General features: G+C 46.3%; 1 protein-coding gene across 1 annotated transcript; it reads left to right on the top strand.

Moving 5' to 3' along the window:
* Positions 1–77: 77 nt before the first annotated feature.
* RAP2C (RAP2C, member of RAS oncogene family) lies at positions 78–9,376 on the top strand. The gene is made up of 3 exons (XM_050310506.1): positions 78–600; positions 2,341–2,660; positions 6,905–9,376. Exons 1-2 carry the CDS (start codon positions 328–330, stop codon positions 2,617–2,619), a joined length of 552 nt encoding a protein of 183 aa, XP_050166463.1. The 5' UTR covers positions 78–327; the 3' UTR covers positions 2,620–2,660; positions 6,905–9,376.
* Positions 9,377–18,607: the final 9,231 nt, after the last annotated feature.

An 18,607-nucleotide genomic window follows, 5' to 3' on the forward strand; every position in this document is an offset into this window, starting at 1 on the left:
TCCCCCGGGCGCGGGCGGGCGGTGACGCAGCCCGCCGGAAGTGAGCGGGCGGGGCCGGGGCGGGGCCGGCCGCGGGTGCCGCAGCGAAAGCGTTCCGGGCGCTGTCGGGCGGGTCCCGCGGCCGGGCCGGCATGGCGGGGGCGCGGCGGTGAGGGCGGCGGCAGCGGGGCCGGGGCCGCGCCGGGCGCTCGGGGGGTGTCCCTGCCCTCAGCGCGGCGCGGGAGCAGCGGGGCCTCGCCCTTCTCGTGAGGCGCACCGGGGCTATGCGAGGGCCGCGGTGCCGCCTGCGCTAGGCCCGGGCCCGGCGGGAGCGGCGAGCGGGGCCCGATGCGGGAGTACAAGGTGGTGGTGCTGGGCAGCGGCGGGGTGGGGAAGTCCGCCCTGACCGTGCAGTTTGTCACCGGCACCTTCATCGAGAAGTACGACCCCACCATCGAGGACTTCTACCGCAAGGAGATCGAGGTGGACTCGTCGCCCTCGGTGCTGGAGATCCTGGACACGGCGGGCACCGAGCAGTTCGCCTCCATGCGCGACCTCTACATCAAGAACGGGCAGGGCTTCATCCTCGTCTACAGCCTGGTCAACCAGCAGTCCTTCCAGGTAACCTCGCCCCGCACGGAGCCGTCCCTGCCACGGGGAAGGCGCTGGGCCGGGCAGGAAGTTTTTTGGGGGCGGCCACGTGTGCGGTGCGAGCGCGTTATCAGCGAGGGGCCGAAAAGTGCGAGTGCCCGGCCTGAAAGCGCGTTCGCCAGCCCCGCTTCCTGGCCCAAACTGCTTGCTTTGCAGGTACTTATCAGGGTGCCACCATTGTTAAATCCCACGCAGTGCTGGAGAACAATGACCTGCTCCCACTTTTCCAGCAGAAATCCCTTGGCAATCCCCTTTTGTGAAGAAATCACTCGATATTAAAAGCGAGACTTCCCCTTCCAACCTCCCCCCCGCCTCTTTCCTAAAAGGCATGTTCCTGCAGTTGCTCCTGAAGAGAGCCTCATTGTTCTGCAGTTGTGACTTGTTAAGTGAGCTGCTATTTTCCGCCCCCTCCCACCAAAATATATTCCTGTCCAGCGTGAGCTCGGTGCTCTCACTGCGTAGGTGGGGCACTGGCGAGGAGAGCCAGCCATGGGCGATGATTTGTGGGCCTGGATTTAATTTCTGCTGTTAAAACTCTCCAAAAAAATATTGAAATATCTCTGCCAGTAACTGGTCTGAGCTGCCTCCAGAAGCGAGGCTTTGTTTTTGGGCAGTAAGCGAGTTCAGCAGCGCTGTGAGCAGCGCAGGGATTTCCAGCCCCCTGCGTTGGCCTGGGCTGCCGAGCTGGGTGTGTTCCAGCTGGTTGGCAAGACCTTGCACACCCCCACTGGAGCGGCGCGTTTGCTTCTGCTGAAGGCTAAACCTTATCTTAGCAGAGGCCTCGAAACAAGCTGGAGACATGCTTATCTTTGGAAAACAACAGCGGTGGCGTTGGGATGCTTCTGCTCTCGTTTTCATTGATTTTTGGGGGGCCAGGGAGCCCCCATTATCCAAGGAGTGGATGCACAGTTAGTAATCCGCCCTGTTAATATTTAATTATCCCCGTCTGTCTGCAGCGTGTTTGCTCTGGAGGCTGTAGGTGTAAACCACTCTGCAGCTCTTTACACAGAGGTAACTTCAAACGCTGGAATTGCTTTGTCTGAGAACTATGCAAGAATTTGTAGGACTTAGTACTGATAGTAACTTAAAACACTCAGGGGGCAGAGGAGGCTGACTCAGACTTTCAAGTGTAAACTCCCCATGTCGGCTCAGACTTAAATAAATGCATCTCTAGGTAATAAAATCTCTTTACAGCATCTAATTTGGTTACTTACAGGTGATTAAACGTGTTCACAATGAATTATTCTAAACATTCCAGGAGTGAGAAGGCTTTATTTAAATTGCTGGCTTTCTCAAGCTGTAAACTGAGCACAGACTTCCTAAATGGTTGTGTAATGGTGTGGTCCTGGTAGGGTTACAGGTCCTTAGACTGGAGACAACTTCTTCGGAAAGCTGAGACCAGCTTTCAAAGCAGTGCTACCCTGTCTTCCTCCAGCTGCACTGACTCTCTGGGAGCACAGCAGTCACTTTCTGTTTGTACGTGCACATAAACGCTATACAATGGTCATGCTTTTATAGAAAAGAAAAAATTACTTTTATTAATGGTTTGTAGTAAGCTTTGTCTGAGTTCTACTGTGAATGACCGTGAACTTGGCAAGTCTTTGGATGTGTTTTTCATGTTCATTTGCACATGAGGGTTATTAACATGTGGTTCTGTAGCAATTCCGTGTGGTTCCTTGCATGTACTAACCAGCTGGATTGTTTGACCAGGACATCAAGCCGATGAGGGACCAGATTGTCCGGGTGAAGAGATACGAGAAGGTTCCTCTGATCCTGGTGGGGAACAAAGTGGATCTGGAGTCGGAGAGGGAGGTGTTGTCTGCAGAAGGTAGAGCCCTGGCTCAGGAGTGGGGCTGTCCCTTCATGGAGACGTCAGCCAAGAGCAAGACGATGGTGGATGAACTGTTTGCTGAGATCGTCAGGCAAATGAACTATGCCTCCCTGCCTGAGAAACAGGATCAGTGTTGTACAACTTGTATCGTCCAGTGAGAGAAATTAAGAAAAACCTCAACCATGGCCATACAGAGCAGGTTGGTGGAACAGTTGTCACTAACTGAGGTGCACAAACACGCTGTTTAAGTACACATAAAAAGTGACAGGGAGTCTGAAATGAAGCAGTCTAACCTGGAGGCAGCCTTCCTCCAAAAGAGGAAGAGCTTCTGCACTTGAGTATTTGAGTCAGATGGACTTGTTGTGTTACCTCAGTAGGGTTAGTCAGGGAATGCTGCATTTGCTTGCAGTAATTTTACAATGACACAAAGTGTATGATCTCATCTGCACCTATTTTGACTGTAAGTGCTGTATTTGATGTTACGTTATCCTTAATGTTTTGTGATGTTCCTGTAGGTGGTATCTGGATTATTTTTGAGTAATGGAAATTACCTGGGAGTTCAGTGGATTATTGTGATCAAGTTTCCCAGTAGTTTTGCTGAGAAGACTTTTGAGCTTGTTTAAAATAAATAGAAATCTGTGGTACAGAAACTGAATGTACTTAGAGTACCCTTCTGCCTTATCAGAAGTTTCTCTTGGAAGAAAACCAACCTGAGTGCTGAGAAGTGGCTTGAAGCCCACGTGTACTAGTCAAGGGTGTGCACAAAGTGCTCTTCATCTGAAATGTCCAGAGCAGAGAACACACTGTAAAATGGCTTCCCAGTGCAGGCTCTCCTTTCCCAGTGACTCATAAGAGGTGTGACAACAGAGGCAGAGGGGCCTCTGCAAAGCTTCCCCTGTGTCAGGTGTTGCTGTGATTTGTAATTTTTTCCTCAAGGACAGCTGCCTTTGACCCCTCACACATGCGGTGGTTGTTCTCAGTACCTTTTTCACCTGATGGTGTCCATGGGTGTGTTCTTCCCTGTGCACAGCAGTGCTGTCATTCCTGTGAGGTGGTTCTGGACCCCTCCCAGCTGTTGTTTCCCCTGTAGCTGTTCCAGGTCTGTTTTCAGCATTGGCTCGAATCCATGTTACTGCAAAGGGCTCTTCCACACCATTGGTGTGCTCAGTGTGCAGCCAGCTGGTCCTTCAGTTATCCCTTGGACCTGTCTTGGCAAACAGGTCCTCATGATCTCTGAGGGCAAGTGCAGGAATGAGGGAGGACGTGAAAATTCAGGGGAAGGAACTGCCCCTCTTGACAGCTGCACTGCTTGAGGCTCAGACTGCCACTGCCACGTTAGTAACTCCTGCTCAACTCAAGGAACTTTTTGTGTCTGAGTGACAGGAGGGAAAATAGGTTATTACTGGAAGCTTTGGACCATGTATCCTCTTTAATCTTGAGCGCAAGGTCAGAGAGCGAAGTCTCAAAGCTTGTCTTTGAGATTGTTATCAAGTGCTTTGTGAATGTAAAATTTTAGATGCTCCTGGCACTGTCATGCTATGGGTACTACATGATGTTTTTATCTGCATTTCTGTGAAATGAGGAAGGGCTGCTGTCACTGTGTAAGAGGTGTATGTAAGTTCAAGATTTACTTGCTGAAAGCTGAGCAAACTGTACTGGAGCAGAGAAAAATGCAAATAAAGTCTTTCCTTGTACAATAGTCACACCAGCAGAACCTATGGGGTTATAGGAAGGAATGAATCAAAGGAATTACTGCTTTTTTTAGTGGAGTGCTGCAGGGTTAAAATACCCTGAGTTGCATGTAATAATTGCAGTGTTGCAGCTGTTTCTAAGGCAGCTTCACAAACAAGGTTATGTGGACTGAAGTATGGTGCCAAAGTTATGGCAGTCCTCTGGGTTACTAGTGGTTCATCTTGTGCAGGCTACTGTCTTCAACTCTGACAAAATCAGGCTTTTCATCTCTGAAATAATTCCAGAATTGGTTGCTTCTAAGGGAGGTTTCTTTGTAACCTGTCTGCTTCTGGATTTAGCGTTAAGTAGCAAGTTTAATCTTAGGGGTGAAATTGAGGTAGGGGCAGGGCCACATATTATTCCTTTGAATCATAACTTGTGCCTGGATTTGATGGGTTTGCTAAGCATGCTCTTGCTTCAGAAGAAACATCTGTATTCTTAAGTGTTTGTGACCCCTTGAGTCAGAGGTTCCTAAGCTTTTGTAATACAGATTTCCTCTTTTTCCTTCTGCCTAGCTTAGAGTCACACCAAGCCTCCAGCATCAAACTGCTTCCTTGCTTCTAGGAAATGCTGCCTCTGCCCGGTGTAGTCTCATCACCTGTGCCAAGCAAGTCTTTCCTTCCTGAGCTGCTTCCTATTTAGTCCAGATCTTGCCACGTTTGGAACTTTAATTACTCATCCTGGCTCTTCACAGGCTTCGTGCTCTGTATCTTTCATTTCAACCTCACACTTTTGGGGTATTTTCCTCTTCCTGGCTCCCACTCTATCCTGGTTCATTGAATGAGTAGATGTAGGATCTCATTAACTTTATCATAAGCCTTTGCTGCCTGATAATTTCTTCTGATGTGCTGTGGTGTAGGAGAGGTGCTGATGATGTCTTGTGATAGCCCTAATCAGCTTCGTAATCCTTCTGCTTATCAGTGATCCAGGAAACAATTGCTACATGTCAAACCTCTACTTTATCAGTGACCCCTCCTAGGCAAACTGACACTGAGAAGTGGAACCAGCTGTCTGCAAACCTGTGTGTAGGAAGTGGGCTTGAACTGTAGCTGTGTCCTGGGATAATCATCATCATCATCTGTAACCTGTGTCCAGGAGGAGTCTGAGGTGTGGGTCAGTTGTTCACAGTGTAGCTGCAGTTTGTGCAGACCCTGCAATTTTCTGGTGCAGAAATCCAGGGGAGATGCCTTGAGTGAAATTAGGGATAGAACACAACTGCATAGTCAGGATAACCCATAGTTTCTTTTAAAAATGTGCGTTATTCTTGCATCCTGTTTCCCCCCTCTCTTTTCCTGCTTCTGCAGTGGTCTTGTGTTTTGTTGCATTCAGAGATGTGAGATTTCCAGCAGCTGCTCTCTGTTCCTTGCTCTAGTATTTCTCTTGAATTTTCAGTATGAGTGTTTCGTATTTTAAATCTTCTTTAAAATATGGCGTCTTTGTGCATTAAAGGCTTTCTGTAGGGATACTGATCAGATTGGGAACACCTTAATATTGAGGTGAAAGGCTGATGCTGATGAGTGATTCTTGTCCCCTCCATTCATGAGTAACTGATATCAGCAAGGCTGAAGGAAGAGTGTTGCTCTCTAAGCATAAAAACTGAAAGTATACTGTCTTCTGGTCTGTGTGGCTGTGCAACACAGGGTTTGCTGCTTTGACAGTACAGGGACCCTCCCCATCCAAAACTCTTGGACCAGCAACAGTGTGTGGGGGTAGGAATGATCTCACCAGACTGGTAGAGAATTACTGTTAACTGGAAAACACACAAACAAGCAAGAAAAACCTGGCTGTTTGCTCCCATCAGGGCAGGAGTGCTGCTTCTGAATGTTGGGGGTGACCAGTTGTTAGGCAAGAAGAGGAACCCTGGCTATGTCAGAGCACTCTGTCGTGACTAAGTAGCCCTCTGTCATGACAGAAACTGTTAACTGAGAGCAAATCAACAGTAGAAAAGAAACAGTGCAGTAGGAAACATAAGGTCCTCACTCCTTTGGAGAGATCACTTTAGGAATAGAGAAGACTCTTCAAAATCCTCAAAAATCCAAGGATCAAGCTGAAGTCAAGTACATGCACATGCATATGAAAAGCAGGTTTCTACAGACTTCAAGCATTGCCTGAAGTTTTTAGGATATCTCTGAAGATAAATCCTGTGAGCTACAAGCAAGTTATCAGAAATGCAAAGATGTTTTGGTCACATTGGTAACGTGATTGTGTGTTTGACTGAGAATGGTGGCGTTTGTTACAATTCTGTCCCTGCTGTGGCTGTCTCGTGAACGTTAAGGGGCTTTTCTGAGGAGTCATTTAGAGGATGTGATTACTGAGAACTCAGATGTCAAAACTGAGTTAGCTGAGCTCATCTCCCTGTTCCCAGAACTTGTGCAGAATGCCACTGCTTTGTGTTACTGGGTGTTCACCAATGCAAAGCCCAGCGTAGGTGTATTTGTACAGGAGAACTTCAATTTCTTGGTTGTTTCAGATCTTTAGATGCAATTCAGTATCCCACAGAGGCAGCTGTTACAAAATTCATAGAAATAAGTTATCTGCTTCCCTCTTGTATTAGCAGAGTTAATGGAGGAGAACTTAAGGAATGCCACTGTGTAAAACAGTGCTTTGGAGCTCAGTACGGAAAACTGACTGTTCCACGTGGTGGGAAGAGCTGAGTTCACTTTGGATGTGTGTTGAATATGGCTTTCATTAGTTATTTTGTTTAAATTGCAGATAAAACTCAGAGGAAACTTGCACAGATGCTGCTTTGGAGAACTTTCAGCCCAGGTTGCAGAGCTGAGCCTTGGTAAACCTGTCTCTATTACAGCACATTGCCCATACATCTAAGTGCATAAGGTTGGTGGCCTCCAGGATCCACACACCTTGATCGGAATGCTTAGCATGTTTACCATAAGTTTTAAAATCTGTTCTTTATCTATCAGTCCTTTTATAGCTTTCTAAGTTCATATAATGGCTAATATGCAAGAGTTCATTTTTAATATTTTAATTGATTTCTTTAATCAATTTCTGAACTTGTATTTATTAAATACTTAAACTCAGTATTACCTACTCAATGCCTTTTAAAAGAAGAGAGTTTTAATGGAGAATAAATTGAGCCTTAAACAAATGGTTACTTCTGTATATTACCTCGCATCAGTGCTTATTTCTATTTGCAAGGTTTTCTCCTACAAGTTGGTCATTCTTTGAGACTTTTTGTTTACGTGTGACAGTGTCATGAAAAGATACTGAAGGCACCTCTGTTGTATGGATGTAGTATCCCTTTTCTTGGCAAATGCAGCTGTGACAATGTGTTTGTAACTGGTCCTATTTGACAACAGGGATTACTTGGAACAGGATGCAAAGTCTCCAGCTGATGTTTCTCGCAATCTTGGGTTTCTTAATCAAAAAAGACAATTGTAGCATTGGAGAACGGCAGCACACTTTTCCTTCTACTGAGTTTCTAAACTTGCTTGTTTACAAATAGCTTCTCTATGCCTTTGAAAAGGGATAATGTATCCTTCAAGACGGGCTGTCTGCCTAGTCTGTCAGCTCAGCTTTGCCTGGCACAGTAAGAGACATCTAGTAGACCTCTGCACATGTAAATCTAATGCAAATAAGATCACTTTACATTTTATAGTTCCTAATATTTGTCTTTCTGAATAATATTTTAAAGCAATATTTGTTAAAGTTTTTCTTGCACTGTCACAAATTGCTTTTTAGTTTGGTTTTATTTTTTCCCCAGTAAACAAGTTTAATATTAGAGACAAGTTGGTGAAACAAGGGGAAAAGCACCAGGTTTCGGTGATACTAACTGCAAGCGTGCTTTAAACAGCCATTGCCTTCCTTATTGTTTACCTGATCAACATTTTCTCTGAATACTTGAAAATTTTAACAATAACACAGGTATAAAGAGCAGAATGAAATTGTACAAAGAGCAGACAAAATCTTTTTGTTCAGTTTATTAACGTGTTGCATACATGAGAGCTTTTTCTAGCAGTGGTTTAAAATGTGTAATTTTTTTTGCAGAAATTTAATAACTGCAGCTCACCTACTGCACCAAAGTTCTAGGTTTTTAGGAGCCCAGCTTTAGTCATTTGAACATGCTTCTAGAAATTTACATTCTTTCCCTGTAATAGCTAAATAACTATGAGAAAAGCTCCAGTAAAAGCAGTGATGGATATATGAGGTTAAGCAGTTGAAAACTCATTAATTGTATTGTGGATGATGGCATTTAAAACAATAAAAGATCGCCGGTACAGTATCTCAACATTAATGTGTTTTATTGGTAATAATGCAGGCTGACTTTACAGTGTTAGCAGAAATAAAGATTCTAAGTCTACATTCAGTGTTGAATTTGAATCCTGAGAAGAAGAAGACACCAGGATTTCTGTCTGGTTATTGAAACACCTGATTTTTTTTTTTTTCCTGTGGGGTTACTTGAAGTTTTTTTTTCCCTGTTTGTACAAACTTAATAAACAGGCTGAGGCTAATACTTAGGTTTGCACTTTAATATCAGAATTAAACCAAACCTTGTATTCAAAGTAGATTTTTTTTTTTAAGTGATGGTTGTTGATCTTTTTTGTAGGTTGTAAGGAAGTAATAGGAAATAAAAGTAATTCATAAAGATCCTAGTTTTCCTTTGTCTAAGGGGGAAAAAGTTGGTTGATATTGATCAGTGGTTCATTCCTATGGGTAGTTTTCAAACCAGTGTTCATTTTCATTGACCTCAGCGGAAAAAAAAAGGAAAAAGAAAAAAAAAAACCTTAAGAAACTTGAACTAGCTTAGAGTGACAGGACTGGGAAAATGAGAGATGGTTTCTTCAGCACACTTTGGGGGGAGAAAGGGACCAAAAGTTTATTTAGGCTTCCTCAATAGTTTGCATGTGAAGTTGCTTATTAGAGTAAGAGGCTAATAATAAATGCAATATGTATTGTCTTTACTATGGCATCTGTTTAGGAGTTGTTCAAATCACTGCAGTAGGGCTCTACAAATAAAAATGTAACCTAACATCATGTATCTAATGTACTGTATCTTTATCAGTGATAGGTGAAATCTGGAATAACAAGTGCAAAAATGGAACAATTACCTATAATGCTTTGTAAAAAGTTTTTTCCAGTAGAATTCATTCTTGTCATTTTGTAAGACAACCCTACAGTTCACCTGTTTGTAACTTTTTTAATAAAATAGATACCTGTATTACCAAACTGGGGTGACCAGTCTGTGTTCAGTTTTTTCTGGAGTGGGCTGAACTGACCGGCTGCTACTGCTTTTTGTTTTGGTTGTTTTTGGGGTTTTTAAGGTCCTGGTTGTTCTAAATGCAGTAACCATGTTGAATTACTGTGAGTGAGCCTTTCTGGTGCAGGGGGAATGGGGTGTACAGCTCTGCCCTGGCTGAGTGCAAAGCTCTGAGGGAGCAAGGGCTGTGGATCATCTCCCTGTGCCGGACACGGAGCCCTCTGAGCTGGGGAGTCTGTTCAGAGCAGCCACGGGGCCTCTCCTCACAGGCCAGTATGATGGAGTTTTGTTCAGAAGAAGTCTCTGTCTTGTCCAAATCTTTAATGTTCTTGTTTTTCATACAGGCTTTTATGTGTGTGAAGATGGCCCTGAGTCCTGACATCACCCTGCAGTGTCTGTAGCTGCTCTCCATCCAGAGCTGACATCTCCCCAGCACACTGGCAGAGCGAGGCTCTTGGAGCTCTGCCGCAGGAGAGGCACAGGAATTTTCTAGAAAACCTTACAGCTGAGAGTGCCCAAAGCTACTTGATAACAATTATCTTAAATGCTCAGTAAAAGCCTTGAATTTGCCAAGTCAGTGATTGTCATCTGGGCCCTGTAACAAAAAGTGCATCTTCTGAGAGTGTGCAGTCTTGGCACTGACCTTTAGTACTGCGCTTGTAACTAAAGCTGTGTCTTAATGTTAAATGTGTTTTAAGGTTGAGGAAAAACTTGCTGCCTTGGTACCTTCAGTCTTCAGCGATGTGTCAACAGACAAAACCACGTAGCCTGCTCACCAACCCCTCCTCCAGCTGAAACAGCATTAGCCTTATCTTGTAGGCAGGTTTTTGTGCTGTTTCTTCTTCCTGCTCACACTTCCTTTGCTGAAACAGAGCAGTAGTTTCCATCTTGAGAGGAAGATGACAGAGAAGAAGGGCAGACTGTCCTTCTAAGTGATTTTGGGTGATAACCTCTGCTTTCTTGGCCAAGGCAAGAGGCAGGGGTAAAGCATTCCCTCTTCTGACTGGTGTCATTGAGGGTGGGAGCTGACACTTTAGGACCAGTCTGCTTCACGGTGTAAGTAGTGGGTTCATCACTGAGTGATTGCTCATGTAGTTTAAAGGTGGTCATAACTGAGCAATAATACCCTGAATTCCTTATGGTGTTTATTGTGACTAAGCCACGTGGAGGCTGGGAAGTGAATGTGGGTACAGCTGCTAAGCCACTGTGACTTCCACCACTGGTTTGTTTCCAGGTGACAGTTTGATATAGGCTGGCTTGGGGTCTTTAAGAAAGCACATAGGATTCACGTTTAAGGCCATTATCTTTCAAAAATTTTGGTGCTGAGAGTGAACTTGGTTGCTGCTGTACGGAGTTGTGTAGCATCCTTCGTAAGATAGGTGTGACAATGTCACGTTGCTCTGTCTGGTTTAGGGGCTGTTTAGATAGTGTTTTATGACTGCTTTTTCTTTGGCTCTGCAAGTGCCCTACAGAAAGGTCCCAGTGTCCTGCTTCCCCTGTGCAGCCACAGGACAGGGATGTTCCCCTCAAGCAGTCGGGGAGCAGGAGCTGACCGCAGCACAGGCATGAGGCCTCTTCCCACCCTGCTCCCCCACCCAACGCGGGTGGCACGTAACTGCACCACTGATGAGGGCAGAGCTGGGCCCTGCAGCCAGGCTGGGTTTGCTGGGGTACAAAACCATCAGCCACACCAACCCCACAGCGGGGACAGCCTGGGAGGAAGCACAGAGAGAGACCCTGTGTGGGTGGAGGGTGAACCGCCGGCCACACCTCGCGTGAAGCTGCGCGCGGTTATCTGCCCCGGTAGGCTGGGCCGTAATTACAGTGTGAAACTAGGTGGAAGTGTCTAGTCTTAATTAAAATGAGATACACGGCTTCTGAAGTAATACATGTTGACCTGTGTAGGTTATCTCTGCTGGGAAGGTGGCAGCCCGGGTAGCTGGGTTTGCTGGTAGTCGCTTCGGTTGGGTGAGTCACGGCGCTCGCAGCTGGAGGAAGCACTCACAGCTCCTGTAGCTGCGGGCGAGCTCTGTCAGGAGGTGACGTGGCCCTGTGCTCTGCACTCTGAAAGTGAAATAATGTGGCTTTTGGGTTTTATCTCTGCCCGGTCAACACAGCTGCGAGGAACAGAGAAGAAGGTCTCTCAGCTGTAGATCAGCACACCAGAGGTGCTGTCGCACCTGTAGTGGTTTGTGCTCGCTGCTGAGGGCAGCATTGAGCTCACGATCGCCTGCCTGGCAGCGGCAGTACCGATCCCCTGCAAGGCTGTAGGGGGTGAAACTTGCTCTCTGTGGGAACAGTGTGTTTAGTATGGAATCAACTTACGTGCCTCTGGCGCTCTCCTTCAAAGCAGAGGTTCTCTTCAAATCCCTCCAAAAGGTCTGGAGCAGTAACTGCAATAACTGATGGGGAAGAGTCTCTTGTTTGCAGGAATCTGTAAATATTCACTTGTAGGGGAGGCTTTGGTGTTTGGTTTGTGTTGTGTCTGTGCTCCTTGGTGTTCTGCTGGTGCTGGTTGTCTGACTGCACTGTGACAGCTTCTAGCAGCAACTGACTTCTTGCTAATCATATTTCCAGTGATTAGGCTTGCATGGGATTTGGGACTCCACAACAGTGCCAGTTACTGGGTGACCTCAATTGCTCTTGACTGGTAAGAAAACTGGTAACTTTAGCACTTGTCTCCTGGGGGCATACGTGGAAGGGTGTGTTGGAGAAGGGGAGGTGCTTGGACTTACTTGGAGTCGGATGCACCAGCATTGTAGACTAATTTTGAAACTGGACTTCTTGCAGGTAAATAAGTGAGTTAGATCTTAAATAACAATATTGAATAATTATCAGACTTATGAAAAGTGTTCGTATCTTTTGCGTATTTGTGGGACTATAATGTAACTGCTTCAGTCTTAGACTTCTTGTGCCTCTACCGAAAGGTATAATTGATAAATGACTGCAGCTCAGTAAACCAAACATTCAACTTTTTGGGAACTTTCTGGCTCTTCAAGTTACTTCTGTCTCTTTTTTCCTACTGCTAAGCTAACTAGTTCATACAGTTTTATATTCTTAGAAGATCTGCCTTGACATTAGACTTAAATTATCTGGTCAGCACAGAAAAGAGAAAATATATTTGCTGTTTGTGACCTTCCTTAAGGACTACTTGTGTTTTTGGGAACTGGCACATGACATGATCAGTTATCAGCTTGGGATTTGTCCTCCTGCTGGGATAGATCTTAAAACCTTTTTCTTAAAATCAAATTAAAAATGATTATGTAAATGGCAACATTTACTGGCTGCTGTGGGAAAACAAGAAGAAATAAACTGAATTTTCAGCAAAGCTGATTTATGTTGGGAAAAAGAGAAAACTGCTCGCAGAACACAGCTGAAGTGCTGGAGGAAGCTGCAGCTAAGTGGGGTGATGGAGAATTTTCAAAGATGATATTGGATAAGCACTGCTGGAGGAAGGAGTGTGTGAGGCTGAGCAGCTCCTGCCTGTGTACATTGGGTTGTGTCGTGGGATCTCTGAAGTACCTTCCAGCCCCGTGTCGCTGCAACCACAGTCACATTACTGATCCTGGCATTATTTTCCATTCGCTGTTCCAGGAATTAGCACAGCCTTGCCAAATGCTCTATGTCTAATCTCAGTAATGCAGATGTATTTTTAATAGGTTAGAAGAAAGATTTTAGCTGCAGGGCCTGCCTGGTGTCAGGCTGTGGTTAGAAGTATCTCGGTGTCCAGCTGGGTTCCTTTCCTTCTAAGCTGTCTGTCCTTTTCAGTAGCTGCAGCTCAGTATCTCAGGCCATCCAAATGGTTTCCTCTTGGGACCCAATTTAATAATCTAGGAAGGTTGTGTGAATGCACCCCTGAAACCTTGGGACAGGCATGATGTAGGAATGTTTCCTGTTCTTTGAAATATGTCCATTTCATGGCTGCCAACGTCTGCCAGAAGGCCTTGGAAGATGAACCACAAGGTTGGGACTACCTTTGACCACTACAACAGTACCAAGCTCACAGCTTCAGGTGGATGCTGCTCTGTTGTCCTCCACTGCCTGCTCTGAAGAGTGGCTTTGGCACAGCTTTCACTGTACTGTGAGCTGTATGCCTGGAATTTGGCACCCCTTGGTAGGACTGAAGTGTGATGAGGGTCTTTTGAGGAAGAATAAAAGGAAAAGACAGGAGTGAGGGAAGAGAGCTACCTGGTAAGGAAACATTAATAAAATTCGGGCTTAAAAATTCATATGGTGAGATGGGTCTGATCCATTGGCCTGGAGAACACATGCATTGCTTTGCCTAGATGTAATCAAGGCTTTCTCAACCAGAGTGAGTTGTCTTGAGCCAAGAGGGAAAACACATCTGCCATGAAAATATGCAATGTAGTTCATTAGAACTCCATCCTTTCCACTACAATTCAGCCTCTTCAGCCGGAATTGCAGACTCAGTTTGACAGCTTCCTTAGGCAGAGCCATTGGCCATAGGATCCTTTCTGATGCTCAGCAAAGGTTTTCACCATCCTGGCCTTTAATTCCCTTCTGATGGGTTGCTGCTGCTTCTTCTGGTCTCGTAGCCCTCTGTTGCCAGAGCTGCATGACCTGCCAGTCAGATTTCTGTGGTGTGGTACGTGGGCTCCATGGTTTTTGTCCTAGGGCACAATCTAGGACCGATATGCTGGTGAGTCATGGAGAGCCTCAGGGTGGATGGGTTTGTTCTCCTGACAGCACTCACAAGGACCAGGAGCCTGGGCATCTGCAGGAGTACAGGTGAGCTCACAGTACTTTTACCCTGTTGGTGTGGGGATGTGTGTGTGAGTGGCCTGGGAGCAACATATATGAAACAAATCAAGGACAGCATGTACCGGCCCTGTGCTGTGTTACTGCTGTACAGACCTGGTGAGCTGCATCTCCCCAGCTGGAAATCCCTGAACGCTACGAGATGCCCAGATCCTTGGAGGCACCAGCGCTCCTTTGACTCGATACATTCATGAGGCTTTCCTTTTCTGTATAAATTGCTTTCCTATGTCTTCAAAGTGACCTGTTTGAATTAAACATCACAGAGTGCTTTTTATATAGCTGTGCCAACAACAGAGTGCAACTGGCACATTAAAAATGAGATAATGCGGTCCGGATATCACGAGTTGGGCTGGTATTTAGTTTCTTGTATAGCTTGTGCTGTCATTTGCCTTTGCTTGTAGCAAGCTGCCTTCTGCAGTGCCTGGCAATAGTTTCTAGATAGCATATAAAGTCTGAAAAAGGAAGAAAAGTCAACAATACACATGGATGCACCCTGGAATGTGTGAGTGCTGGACTGAGCTGCTCGTCCCTGCACGCTGAATCCTTTCCTGTGCTTGTCGTTGGGCACCACCAACACCACGAGAGGGAGCGTGGAAGCAACGAGTGGTTCATCCTGGCTATGGCCTGGCTTAGAGCAGGGCTGTGGCACTGGGAGTCAGACACGGTTCAGAAGCACAGGCTGAAAACGGAACAGAAATGGAAATAAATTTGTATTTCAGGGCTTTCGTAGCGTGGTGTGAGAATATTTTAAGAGGGTGCCAAAGAAAGTTTTGCACTTAGGGTTAATTTGTCTCAGGTGCCTGGAATTACAATTGCACTTTGGGTCTTTTTAGCATAATCAAGGTTATTTGGGATTTCCTACTCTACTATTGCAGGCAGGTAAAAAGAGCCATTTAACTCAGTTGCTGAAGCTGAGATAAAAATATAATCACAAGAATAAGATCTGATGATTCTATGAGTCCTTGAGAATCAGAAACTTACTAAAAAATAAATTTAAAAAAGGGCACGTCAGGCAATTAATTTGGCTTAGTGCTTAAACTCAGCTAAACCTATTTAGTTTGTTGTTATTACAACTGGGTCCAGCAGCTGAACTGGCATTCAGGGTCATGCTCAGCTGGTTTTCCTGGAGCACTTGCCTGCAGGAGAGCAGCCTGTGCACAGCAGAACTGCTCCCCAGCCCCATCCCTGTTTGTCTGGTGATCCTCACTGCCTCAACACTGATGCAAATAATCTGTATAGCTAGTGTGTTATTGTGTCATCACCTGCACTGGAACCGCCTGGTCTGACACAGTCAGATGATGAAATTCTTCTTCAAACCTGCCTTAGTTTCCAGTCTAAGGCCAGGGGTGTTTACCTTCACTCCTCCCTGTTCACTCACAGCTCTCCCCTTGTCAGTCTCACTTGCAGACAAGTTATTAAAGCTGATGGACACCGGGGTGTCCGTGGAGCTGCTTTCAGGGAATTGTGTTTGTGATGTTGCATTGCCACGAGTCCAGCCCTCTGTGGGAATGGTAGCAACACAGGACTGGGGCAAACTGGAGAGGAAAACACCGCTGCATAATGCCTACCTTCTGGTCTCAAAATGCTGGTCAGAGAATTCTTATCCTGCAGTTGGAGGCTAATGGGCAAAACCCACTTAAAGACAAAAGGAAAAATGCAATCATTTCCATTTTCCCAGCAATTACTTCTGAGTAATGAGTTTCAGCACGGTGATGTCAGATTATTTAGCTGATGGTTGGCAGGCAAAATTTGTTGGACATGCAAATGTATCATTGTTTATTATATCCAATAAAAAGAATGGTTCTGGGGCAGAAGTTTTTAGAAGGGCAGGACATGGCGAGTCAGCTCTAACTGTTGAGATATATTCAAGATATAATGTAAATGTAACCTGTGAAGTAAATGAGGAATTACAGTCATTGTTAAAGGTTTAAAGGGAGGACTGTGTGCCTGGACTGTCCCTAACATGGGTGTGAACCATCCCTGGCTCTTCCAGCAATCTCATTCCAGCAATCTCTTCATCCCTAAGACCTTTCCTGCAATTTCCAGTAATTTCTCCATCTTCCACAGAGTTTGGGGAAACTCAGTTCCCAAACACAGCTGATCCATTCTGCTGGAGTGGCTCTGCATCAATCAGGTGATTGGTTTTCCCTCTTTCTTTTTTTTTTAAAGCCAAACAAACTCAGTTCTTTGAGGCTTTGTTTTTTGAAAATACTTTTTTTAGGGGCGTATTTTATAAAAGATTTAAAGCAACCAGTGTGTAAGCCAGGACCCTAGTTGAGAGTGAAGTCATTCCTTATGGTGTGGCAGCAGGAATGTGGCAGGTACCCTATTCTGGATGGAAATTTCCCTGTTTGTGGTATTGGTGCCATGCCTTGGATTCATTAACCAGCTGGTGACATTCTGTTGTGCACCTAGAGCTGCTCAGGAGGACTTCAGCTGTGCCTGAGGCTGCTCCCAGCGACACAGAAAAGAACTGCTTTGCTCCCTGGCCCTGCAGATGGGAGAGTCATGGCTGTGGGTGAGAAGGGAATGTGGACGTTCTCCTGGCAGCTCTGGCTGAGGAAGAGGAGGAGTAAAGGGATTATATGAAAGGTCACAACAGACCAAAGTCCACTGAGGTGAGTCCTGTCTCTGGCATTTCAAGTATGCACTTCTGCTCAGCAATGAGCTGGGTGTGGGTTCTTGCCTTTTGGACTATGGTGTTTAAAATCCCCTGGCAGATCTCTGTTCCATGACTTTATCTATCTGTCCTCATTTCCTTTCCTCTAAACCCAATTTGAAGATAAACATGACAAAGCCCAAGGGACAGCAGCACACAGAGCTGTGGACACAGTGATGCAAGGGGAGTAGGTTGTGTCGAACTCTGCCAAAGTTTGCTCTCTCAGAGCCTGCTCCTCTTTTGGGAGTGACTTTGGGAGAGACTAGGGAGGTTTGGGGTATTTTTTGGCGATATTGCCCATCACCAGGGTTCCTTAGGGGAACGGTGTTTGAACTTGCTGCCCAGTGCCAGTGGCTCACTGTTTTGGGAGGCTCTGCAGAGCCCAAGGTCAGTGCCCCTGGCATACCAGGAAAGCCCATAGCAGGGAGGGTTGGCTTCTTCTGGGGTTTGGAGGCTCCTCCATCACCCTCCTATACATTCATCCTGCCAGACCAGTGCCCCTACTGTGTTCCCAGTGCGGCCATGGCAGAGCTTTGCCCACAACATGAGAGCTGCTCACGGGAGAGCTGCTCCTGTCCTCCATGCCCATCCATTTTTTAACAGCAGAAACATTTTAAACTGCAGAGGGAAAGGGCACTCAGCCCCCCGCCATGGTTTGTACGTGACACTGCCCTCCTCCCATGACACAAAGAGCTCAGACCCCGGGGCCACGGGCAGCGCTGGAAATTTGGTCCTTGACGCAGGGCTGGCACTGGAGGATGATGGGGTCGGCCGCTTTGTGGAGCAGCTTCACATGGAAAAGAAGATTGGCTTTAACTTTAAAGCTTCTTTTTGTCCTGGTTAGTGGAAGACTAATGATTTTTTTCTGTAGCTGAAAAGCTCTATGTTATTCCTCTCTGCACCCCAGATGACAAGCTACATGTATACCCTGACAGCCTCTGTCCTAACATCCCCAGGAATATTTGGGAAGTGTAAGAGAGGCCACAGCAAATGCCCTGAAGTGACTTACAGGGGTGTTTTCATGGAAACTGGGAAAGGAGCAACAAGCAAAACCTCTGCAGCACTAAATGTGGCTTTTTCAGTTGCTGGGATGTGTTTCTATCGCTCCGGGTCCCACAGGATCGTGTGGTTGTGACTTTTTCCAGCAGCAGCAGGAATAGCGATCCCTATGACAGCCCAGGGCCCGCCTTTGGCACTGCTCAGTGCATTTATTTCTGCAAGTGGGGGCTCCTGCCCAAACGCTGCCTCCACCTGAGTGCTCAGTGAGTGGACAGAGAGGTCAGACAGGACATTGCAGGCCCCCCAGCAGCTGGGGCAGAGAAGCAGCACAAGTGCGAGCCCAGGCACCCACCACGCCGTGGGGAGGCTGAGCCCAGGGGTCTGAGCATGGGCAGCTGGCTCTGGTACTCGGAGGATGAATTACTTAGTGGGGACATGGGCTTTTCAGGTGTGGAACAGGAACCACATTGTCTCAGAGGCTTGTGAGACTTCACTAAGCTGCTAAACCACGGTGAAAGCCAGGAATTAGGAGCAGGTTTTCTTCGACCTCTCCAGAAAGGACTCACAATGGGTTTCAAGCTCAGTTGGAAACATTTCCCAGTCTCTGGTGGAGTACATCAGCCCATCCACACATTGCTGGTGGACACGACCTGATCTGCCCACCTCATGGAGCCAGCACAGCTGCCAGCCAACTAGTCTCTCAGTGCACCTTCACCAGGGCAGAGGAAAGGTGCTGCTCACTTCTTGGTGATGTTGGCAGCAG

This window comes from Myiozetetes cayanensis, unplaced genomic scaffold, assembly GCF_022539395.1.
Source record: "Myiozetetes cayanensis isolate MyiCay16 unplaced genomic scaffold, myiCay2020 scf15, whole genome shotgun sequence".
NCBI lineage: Eukaryota > Metazoa > Chordata > Aves > Passeriformes > Tyrannidae > Myiozetetes > Myiozetetes cayanensis.

Excerpts from the sequence above, each read along its gene's own strand:
- RAP2C (XM_050310506.1), top strand. The coding sequence starts at position 328 with ATGCGGGAGTACAAGGTGGTGGTGCTGGGCAGCGGCGGGGTGGGGAAG. Across the intron at positions 601-2,340 it reads TCAACCAGCAGTCCTTCCAG|GACATCAAGCCGATGAGGGA; the intron begins GTAACCTCGCCC and ends TTGTTTGACCAG.